Source organism: Lycium barbarum, chromosome 6, assembly GCF_019175385.1.
Source record: "Lycium barbarum isolate Lr01 chromosome 6, ASM1917538v2, whole genome shotgun sequence".
Classification (NCBI taxonomy): domain Eukaryota; kingdom Viridiplantae; phylum Streptophyta; class Magnoliopsida; order Solanales; family Solanaceae; genus Lycium; species Lycium barbarum.
Window position 1 is genome coordinate 83,682,322 of NC_083342.1, and position 11,334 is coordinate 83,693,655.

An 11,334-nucleotide genomic window follows, 5' to 3' on the forward strand; every position below is an offset into this window, starting at 1 on the left:
ATGGTGAATTGTGGTAAATGTAGACGATTGATGATTGTTGTTGCGATATTGTGAATATTATTATGAACGTTTGGGAGTTGATATAGAACGTGGAGAAAGTAGTAGGAACAAAGGAAATGCTGCCCAATTTTCCCTAGAAATAGTAAAATGTTCTTATAGCCGAGTAACTAATGTTAATGCGAATCCTCTTGAAGGTAGAAACGCGAGCATCGAAGGAGAACGATCAAGCGATAGAATAGTTAAACGACAAAGGTATGTAAGGCTAATCCCTTCCTTCAAAAGGCATGAATCTTCCAAGTTTTTCCATGATTCTCCTATATGATGGAGCTTATGAGTTCGTAGATATACCAAACTACATTCGAGCATGATAATGATAATGATGATGATGAGTTAAAGTATAGAGATTCGAGAGTTCATGGTATGATGATCCGATAACGTTAATGATGTCACTATTGTTAACACTCACCTTATACAATATTTCCTTCAAGGTGAGGCAAAATACTCATAAATGTTCATAATATAATCGGGGGTTCACGACCTTACGTCACCCCGACATAGCTATAGTCGCTTTCAAAGCCTAATGTATGCTCATAATGATAAATGTGAAATGATGCTAAGTCATGCTATGTCTATAAGATGATCAATAATGCTAGCTTATAATATGCTTATGTATGTATGAAAATATCGAGCTATGATAAGATTATGAGATGTTCATGAGATGTGTATTAATGATGGGTTATGATTGACCACATGACGATACGATTCCACTGTGCCTAAATGGCCGGGCATGTCACCGCTAATGCGGGCTGCATATGATTCTACCGTGCCTAAATGGCCGGGCATGTCACCGCTAAGGCGGGCTGCTATGTTTACATCGAGCCTAGAGGGCCAGGCATGATCACCACTAGTGGGCGGCATATGATGGTGACCCAGACGCGGGTTAGCGATGAGGATTATAATGTGATGATATATGTGATGTGATGACATATGTACCACGATTACGTAAAATATGATATATGTACGAATTGTAATTGCCTATGACACTCATGCAGGTTATATCTTTCCCTTATGGCTCACGATCCCTCTATTATATTTATTTCATTCCTGCCTTACATACTCAGTACAATGTTCGTACTGACGTCCGTTTTCTTTGGACGCTGTGTTCATGCCCACAGGTAGACAGGGAGGCGAGCTTGATCCAGACTCGTAGGAGCCGATAGCTGATTGAAAGCACTCCTTTGTTCCGGAGGTGCTTGATCATTCTTTTGTGTATATTTGTATATGTTGGGCACGACGGGGTCCTGTCCCGTCCTTATGTCCCTCTATTATATTTATTTCATTCCTGCCTTACATACTCAGTACAATGTTCGTACTGACGTCCGTTTTCTTTGGACGCTGTGTTCATGCCCACAGGTAGACAGGGAGGCGAGCTTGATCCAGACTCGTAGGAGCCGATAGCTGATTGAAAGCACTCCTTTGTTCCGGAGGTGCTTGATCATTCTTTTGTGTATATTTGTATATGTTGGGCACGACGGGGTCCTGTCCCGTCCTTATGTCCCTCTATTATATTTATTTCATTCCTGCCTTACATACTCAGTACAATGTTCGTACTGACGTCCGTTTTCTTTGGACGCTGTGTTCATGCCCACAGGTAGACAGGGAGGCGAGCTTGATCCAGACTCGTAGGAGCCGATAGCTGATTGAAAGCACTCCTTTGTTCCGGAGGTGCTTGATCATTCTTTTGTGTATATTTGTATATGTTGGGCACGACGGGGTCCTGTCCCGTCCTTATGTCCCTCTATTATATTTATTTCATTCCTGCCTTACATACTCAGTACAATGTTCGTACTGACGTCCATTTTCTTTGGACGCTGTGTTCATGCCCACAGGTAGACAGGGAGGCGAGCTTGATCCAGACTCGTAGGAGCCGATAGCTGATTGAAAGCACTCCTTTGTTCCGGAGGTGCTTGATCATTCTTTTGTGTATATTTGTATATGTTGGGCACGACGGGGTCCTGTCCCGTCCTTATGTCTAGTACGCCAGTAGAGGCTCGTAGATACGCAGTGTGGGTTATATGGTCTCACGAGATGACTATTATGTATATATATTATTTTGATGGCCGAAAGCCTTATGTATATATAAAGAATTTATGTTTTCAGAATGAAAAATGATTTTCTTATAATTTGAGTATGAAATTGATAAGGGAACGTTGAATGAGTATAATGAGTAATAGAACGAGCGGTGCTCGGTGGTTAGCCCCGAGTACCCGTCGCAGCCCCTAGCTGGGTCGTGACACACCAGGTACTTGTCATTTTCCATCAATACACACATCGAATGACTCTATCCACCTACCGTTTTTTCCTCCACCAAATCTTGAACCCGAGACCCCGTGATTCTTAACACACTTCTCGCGAATATTATTAGTAGTTGTTTTGATAAATTAATTTTTTTTCACGATTTTGATGTTTTAGGAAAATAAAAAATTATTTATTTTGGGTTTTCTAAAGTTACACTTACTGCTCTGGATACGGAAATAATAATTTAGAAAAACAGTCTTATGATTAAGTTATTAAATATTTCTTAAAGGAAATATGTAAATAATTCAAAAGACAAATAATACTCCATGAAGATAGATAAGTAATAAATAAATCACTATCTTGAAACGTTTATTCCAACAAGAGGGGTTAATTTTTTTTGAATATTTGCATGGTGAAAAAGTGGTCCATTTGCCCTAATGATTCAAAGGCATTAAAGGAAGGCGACATCAATGCTTACATGAGATTTTTCACTTTCGGTAATGTGTTTTAATATCAGAAAGGGGGAAGGAAATAAATACCTTTCGCTTTCCTCATCCAACTGAATCTTAACTACTTTTGATTGTTAAATCAATAACTTTTAAGCTTTAACTTGTTTCAATGAAATTAACACGAGTGGTAATACTTGAAGAGGTCATTTGCCCATTGGCTGGCCATATTATCATATCGTTGTTTTTCATAGTACGGATAATTTTATAAATTCATTGGATTAGATAGTTTGATGATAATAAGTAAGTACTTCAATATGTATAGCACTAAAAAAAAAAAAAAAAGGTAATTTGCGGAGGTTGAAAATTACAATTCGTGAGAATTTTAGCCTTCTCAAGCAATTAGTGGAGGCTAAAACCCCCACAAATTACAGCTTTCAACCTCCGTATTTTTTTTTTTTGTAGTATCGTGAGATAATATTATTAATAGAGTATATAGTGGAAGGTCATAAGGTCTAGTTCAAATGATCAAACTAATCTTACTACGAGCAACAAATCTTCAGTCAAATCTAAAGTTTTTACCTAAGCCATTGGTCTTCTTCAGTTATTATATAAAAAATATACGCTACGCTGATTGTGATTTGTGTGACATAATTATTTTGCGATGTTTTATTTGTACTCTAATACTCAAAATACTCCTTCCATTCTAAATTATTTGTCGCTTTTCCCTTCTCAAGATCTAAATGACATAAACGTTGATTAATATTTTATGATATATTTTTCATCATATTGACATGAAAAAAATTGCAACATATATATTTTTCATATATTTTAATATTTAAATGTTAATTTTAAAATATTAAGTTGATTTATTCTAATTTAACTTTAAAGATTTGTCAAATTAATTTTTGAAAAGGACAAAAACAACACTTATTTTAAGATAAAGGGGGTAAATATTATGCTTAAAATCTAAATATTTAATGTTTCATAATATCTAATATACTTTTACTTTACATTAGATATGAACTTCACGACTTTTTTTGAAGAGAAAAATATCATACTAGCTTAAGACGGATAAATAAACCTAAACAATCTGAGATAAGAGAGATGATCACACGTGCTTTTCTACTTGGGTATGATTGTTAGGTATGTATGCAAAGAGTTTGTCTCTTAACATTCCAATGTTCCATTATGAGGGGCGCCCCAACTACTTCTTAATAGGGGTGGACATTCAGTTTTTCGGTTCGGTTTTATCAAACTTCGATTTGACTATTTCGGGTTCAGTTTTTTGAAGGTGGACACCAAACACCGAATCAAACTAATTCGGTTCGGTTCTTTCAGTTTCGTTTTTTAAAGTTCGGTTCGATTCGGTTCGGTTTTTTTATATAATATTAGAAGCGATTCCATTGACACTAATTCATATTCTCAAAAGCAATAAAACATAAAACTGATAAATTGAAATCAAAATCAAACAAACAGGATACACAAGAACAAAAAACTATAATCATGACATAGGATTACTAGGTGTTATATACATACTGTAAGAATAATTAAGAAAACACATAAAGGACATACATTAATCCTAAAGAGACATCCTAGTTACCTTTCTTTGTTAAGGATATTTGATTTTTTCAATTGAAGTGGAAAATTAGGGATACAAATACAAAAGATGACTTATTACAATTGGTTTTTTTTGCCTTAAACTTAATAGGCCTGGACTATTTTAATTTTTTTGGGTAACATATTAAATTTCGGTGCGCGTTCGATTTTTCGGTTCGGTTTTATCAAACTTCGGTTCGGCTATTTCGGTTTCGGTTTTTTGACGATGGACACCAAACACCGAACCAAACTAGTTCAGTTCGGTTCGATTTTTCGGTTTTCGGTATTTATGCCCGGCCCTACTACTTAATCAAACCTTCTTTTTCCATCTCCTCATAAATATTCTTTTCAATCATTAATAACAATGATATATTAATACTGTATAAAATTTCTTTGGAATAATTCTTCCCTGATTTAATAAAACTTATTCAGACTTATTCCTTCAAATTTGAGAAATAACAGGGACCTTTCTGCTTTAATTATTAACATGTATCTTGACCTGTTGACCACAATATCTTCTTTTTAATTTTTAGGATGACTTTGTCTTAGTATTAAGCTCATAAAACTTGAAGTCTGATAAAGTTCAAATAGCAACATAAAATAAAAAGGATATGTAGTACTTTGGACATACATATTACTCTTAAGTAGTGAAATATTATTTGTAAATTAACTTTTTGTTTTCAATTTTATCCATAATCTCAACGTCCATAATCTCAACGGCTAACTTGAAACAAAAAATTAAAGTTAGAAAAACTAATTTGACAAGTATTTTAAGTGAATTATAGGTCACAGGTCTAAGTCGTGGAAGTAGCCATTAATACTTGCATTAGAGCAGACTGTCTACATCACACCTCTTGGGTGCAGTCCTTCCCAGGATCCTATTAACGCAAGATGTTTTGTACACCAGGCTGCCCTTTAAGTGAATTAAAGGTTTGTGTTCTAAAAAATTCAACTCTTTTTAGAAAAATAAATTTATGTCCACACGTAACTTCTACTTTTAAATAATCTTTTTCAACTTCAATTTCATTTTTTTTTATTTTCAATTTTAGATACTTGACATTTAAAGAAAAAGAAAAAGTGCGAGTAATTCGGCCATAACTATATAATTTTCTATTAAGAAGCCATCAACAAAGATTATAGTAGAATGAATATGATTCCTTCTTCCCTTAACTAATTCTACATTTTGGAGTGGAAATTCTAATAGTAAACGTTTTATTCTTTAATAATTTTACCTGTAAATTCAAATCTACCGAATCTCAAAACAAATGGCGTACGTAACATCATACGAGAGAAAATCATGTATACTGCCGGATAGTACAAATTATTATGGGTGTAATCTAATTCCCCACCTAGCTAAGACTCTTATGAAAAGCCTAAACACGCGCAATGTTGATAAAATAGGGTTGCATTCGGGTCCCTCAAAATCTTTCATGGAAGGTCCTCTTCCCACAATACCCTAAATACCCCTCCCCCAAGTCCCATATATTATTATTCTAAAGAAATTAGGTTAGCATGAATAGAGGGCTTTCACGTGTGTTGTCAACCTGAGATTGTCGGTTCAAACATACTTTCAAACAAGTCAATGCAAATAAACAATGGTCCCATTTAATAATGTTAAAGACCAACTTCAGCAATAAGTTAGTTTTTCGATTGACATATGTTGGCGTACAGATAATTAGATGCCAATAATCTTAATGATTTAATTGTGGATTCATCAATAACATAGAAGAAAGATAACCAGCATGCCTAAGGTATGTCGTGTATCTGACACTTTATTTAGAGCCTGTTTGGAAAGCCACCTGGTAATTGGAATTAGTGTAATTACTACCCTAATAATTACACAGTCTAGTAATTACGATAACTTATTTATTTGTCATAATTTAATTACAGTGTAATTACAAGCGTGTTGTTTGGTTGCACAAGTATAATTACACAGTTAGTTTAATTTAAAATTAAAATTTAATTATATAAAAAAAAAATTTAATATTTGAAAAATATGTGCCTTTATAAATGATATTAAATTAGTTATTTAATAATACATTATTTCTTGAAAATATGTTAATTAATAATCATATATTTGTAACTAATATTGTAAAAAATAATTGATATATAATTTCAAATTAATAATATTTTAATTTTAATTGATTATAAATATTAAAAGCATACCTTTTTGTGAGAACATCATGGGATTGGATGTTTGACAAAAAAAGAATATTTATAAATATAATGTCATAACACTATTCAAATGTTTGACAATAATTCTATCAACTGTAAGTGAAAAATAAACAACATGTAATGTGAAATAACAAGTCAATAGTACTAAAGCAAATATTTTTAAAATCGAAAATATAACCTAAATTCAAAATCCGAAAGAACATTTTTAACATACCACTCTTATGTCAAATTCTAACGTTACATAAGTAGGTTTTAACGTAACATAAGTAAATACTCCTATTCAAAGGAAAGGTACAATATAAGTCAATAACCTCATTCACAACTAAATTCTACTTTAATAACGTCATTTTTTATATGCCAAGTTTGCTAATGACGCATTCTTTCTAATATTAAGAGATATAGTTTCAAAAATTAGAATATTAACACGGTTATGCTAAATGAATAAAATAAAAAATTAAAAAAAATACGAGCAATTACATGGAACCACAAGAAGTAAAAGTTGGGAATGAAAAGAAAGGAAATGAAATATAAATTTTAGAAAAAGTAAAATATATTTTAAAAAATACAAATGATTAAAAAGTAAAATAAAAAAGAAATTAAATAATAGAAATAAAAAATAAATTAGAAAATAAAAGAAATTAAATAATATAAATAAAACATAAATTAAAAAATAAAACAAATTAAAATAAAATTAAAAAGAAATAAATTTAAAAGTAACCCTGTAATTACAGGGTGTAATTACATCCAATTCTCAACCCCTCCTTGAGAATTGGAGAGTGTAATTACACCCTCTCAATTATACCCAATTCTCACCTAACTGTGTAATTACCTGGTCAAACAAATAGGCCAAACTGTGTAATTACACCCAACTCCAATTACCAGGGTGGCTTTCCGAACAGGCCCATAAAGATACAGTCCCTTAATTTTCTTTTGTTATTTCACTAGAAAAAACTAAGAATAAATAGAAAATTAAGGCTTGAACACATGGGTAACAAGAATTTCTCTTTTGGTTTTTTATTAGTCTGCCCTGATTATTAATTCGATTCGTGCTACTTAAGATTATTAATTCGTACCCAAAAAAAAAAAAAAAATTCTCAAATCTTATAACTGAAATTTTTGATTTCTAATGAAGAAATATATCTACTTTACCATAATCCCACGCGGTGGCTAATGAGAACTCTAAGGAGCCATTTGGTAGCTGGTTAGGAACTAAGTTGTTTATCTATTAAATTATTCATAAATAGTATCATGTTTGATAATATTCTTTTGCTATGCAAAAAACTTAACACACCTAATATGATATTTGATTTGTAATTTAGAAACTCGTATAACTAATATATGAATAAGTTATGGTAAAATCTGTGTATTATTTTATGTATGATAGAAGATAAACCCTTCATAACTGATTCATATATAAAATAATACTACACAAATTCCTTCGTAACGAATCTCTACATTACTAGTACCTAACTAATCTCTACATTACTTAGGTGTGGAGCTAGCACATGACTCGTGGGTTCGGTCAAAGCCAGTAGTTTTGTTCTAAATCATGTGTCTGTCTTGAAAAATTCAATGAATATATATAAATTGTTAACTTAAATGAATTAAAATTCTGAATCTACAAATTTTAAATTCTAACTCCGTCTCTAATATTATTAATACCTACATAGCTCTAACCAGCTACCAAATAACCCTAAGAATGAAAGAATAAAACATGAGAAACAAAACAAGATAATGCTGGTTTAATAATCGGTACTTCTAGTATCTCTTTTTGACTAGACATTATCATATATTTGCACATTAAGACAAAGGTGTTGAAATATCAAAAAGTGGAAATAATAATAATAATACTACTCCAAATTAGTCTTAAAAAGAAAAGAAAAGAAGTAGAAAAGGACTAATAGGGTCTGCTCCTTTGTTCAAAAGGGACCCCACCCAACAACTCGTAAACTTCATCGCTCTCTAGCATTTAATATAATTAACCATTCACAAATTGGATAGAATCTCTATAAAGACTCTTTCTTGTGCTTTCAATCCAAAATCCCCTTTTTCCTTTTCCTTCCTTTCTACATATCCCCACTACTCTCTTCTCCTTAAATTCTTGCCTATTTGTACTCAACAATTTTTCCCCTTCACATGAAAGTATGGAGCTTGGATTAAGCTTAGGAGATACAAACACTACTAGAGCAGCAGCATCTTCAAAATCATTCTTGTCAAATAAGAACAATATTATTTCTTCTTCTTCTTCTTCTGATCAGCAGAAGGATAGTAAGAAGATGAAGAATACTCCTTGTCAAATAGGGTTTTGCATGGCTTTGGGAATTAACTCATCAAGTGGAAGAGTACTCCAAGAACAAGATGATGAAAATCAAGAAGAAAATGATGATGATGAAGAAAATACTTCGGAAGAAGGGAATATTAATAGTACAAATAATACACCAGTTCAGCTTGATCTTCTCCCTCTTGTTCCTGTTCCTGCTCCTCGTCGTAATCTTCCTCAATCCCTCCATTGGTCCTCCGATAATGGTAATATATACATACACACACATACAACCCCCGGGCCCAATAGTTAAAATTTTATTAACATGAGATTTTTTCTTACATACTAATATTGTGTACTCGTGGTTTTAACGTTTTTGGTTTCACGTATATATTTATGATTGGTGTGGAACCATTTTGGGTGATTTTTGACATATATAATTACTAGTAGTTCTAAATAGACTCCCAAGATAGTACTTGCATAAAAAATACTAAATTTATTTTGATGTTTATAATATTGTTGGATTATGTGTTAATAGGGAGTTCTGAAAATGGTTCGTCGGGGAACGGTGGGTTGCCGGCGGCAAGGGGGTTCGACGTGAACAGGCTACCGGCTGCTGGTATGGAAGAAGTTTCATCTCCAAACAGTGTTGCGTCGTCGTTTAGGATGGATTTTGGTCTATTCAAAAGCTGTGTTAATATTATTGGTAGTAAACGAAACTCGGAGTCTGCCGGAGGGAACGACCCGGAAAGAGCATCTTCAAGAGCAAGTGATGAAGATGAAAATGGTGTGAATACTCGGAAAAAACTTAGGCTATCTAAAGAACAATCTGCTTATCTTGAAGAAAGTTTCAAAGAACACCATACTCTCAATCCTGTAAGTATAAATTAGTGTAAAATAAGTATTGATTGTTTCTTGGAGTTTCTAGGTTGAAACAACAAGAAAAGGACAGTTTTTGAATTTTTTTAAATTTATTTTTTGTATTTTTATGCTACAGAAGCAAAAGCTGGCACTTGCTAAACAGCTAAATCTAAGGCCAAGACAAGTTGAAGTCTGGTTTCAGAATAGAAGAGCAAGGTTTGTTCTATTGGATTTGTTTTTCTTTTATTTTACTATTTGATTTGAGATTTGGTACTATACAGTGTGAATAATTTTTAAGTTATTACTCATCTATGCTTGTTATAGCATGTTGTATATGTATATCTTATTTTTAAAATTTTAAATTTCACATATTTAGGAGACGTATCTATGTATATTCTTTAAATGACAAAATAGGGAAAAAATTATTTAAACTAAAAATATACTATAAACCTTAAACTCTGGATTTATTATAGTAGAGAATTGAAGGCAACAAAGAAAAGAAAACATACGTTTGTGACAGATGAGAATTTAATAAATGGTCTGGTCTGTTTCCCCACTTGGGTACAATTTTGCAGCAAACTCCTTTCAATAATTCTTGGATTATGTGAGCACTTGTCTTTATATGTATGCAACCACAATTAATGCAAAATTGAATTCTAGTCATGCCACTTACTCAGTACAATGTCATATCATTTTCTTGGATTATTGTTTTTGTTGAAATAATGTTAGGGGTATTTATTAATTAGTAGTAATAAATTTACTTTTGACTGCAGGACTAAGTTGAAGCAAACAGAAGTGGATTGTGAGTACTTGAAGAGATGTTGTGAGACGCTAACAGAAGAAAACAGAAGGCTACACAAAGAACTTCAAGAATTGAGAGCTTTGAAGACTTCTAATCCATTCTACATGCAACTTCCTGCCACCACTCTAACTATGTGCCCTTCTTGTGAAAGAGTGGCTACCACCACCACCACCTCCACCGCCGCGGCTCTTCCTCCGGTCTCCGCCGCCGGAACCACCACCACCACTTCCAAAGCACCTCCTACCACTACTACAAGTGACACTATTCCTAAAGCAATTCCATTCCTTAATTCTTCTAGGCCAAGATTTTTCCCATTTGCTACAACTAATAATAATCCAAACCATCCCCACCAATCAGCAGCCTCTTAAAAAGAATGTGGTTTTTAATTTCTCTAATGTAAGTATACTAATCATTGGTTTGGTTTTTTCTGCCTCAAGAGATCTTGGTAGGATGAGATCATGAAGAGGGGCTTTTTGTGTCCTTTGGGATTCTTGATGGGTTTTTTTCTCGACTTATTGAGACTCTTTTGGTTCATTTACATGAAGAAAAAAAGAGAAGTAAAAGGGTATGAGAGATTTGTTTGTAGTTGTACTAGGTTTAGAAGAATTTCCCCTTTAATTTTATCTTGAAAAAAAACAGACAGCACCTTTTTTTGGTTGTATGATTTTTATTTCATTTGTTCTCTATTTTATCTTGTTCTTGAAAATGTTGAGTTCCATAAGTATATATCTTTTCTCAAGGTTTAACAAAGTTTGCTTAAAAGATAAGGAGTAATTATACAAATTTTAGAAATTGCAATTGCGATGCAATAGTTTTTCTAATCTCATTTATTCTGATGTAGTGGAGTTTTTTTTTGTTTTTTTTTATGTGATGGTTCTTTTTGAAAATTTCTT

At 32.8% G+C, this 11,334-nt stretch overlaps 1 protein-coding gene across 1 annotated transcript; it reads left to right on the forward strand.

Moving 5' to 3' along the window:
- The first annotated feature begins 8,513 nt into the window (after window positions 1-8,513).
- Window positions 8,514-11,116, forward strand: LOC132644432 (homeobox-leucine zipper protein HOX11-like). Its single transcript, XM_060361028.1, has 4 exons — window positions 8,514-9,044; window positions 9,317-9,654; window positions 9,776-9,855; window positions 10,413-11,116. Exons 1-4 carry the CDS (start codon window positions 8,663-8,665, stop codon window positions 10,807-10,809), a joined length of 1,197 nt encoding a protein of 398 aa, XP_060217011.1. The 5' UTR covers window positions 8,514-8,662; the 3' UTR covers window positions 10,810-11,116.
- Window positions 11,117-11,334: the final 218 nt, after the last annotated feature.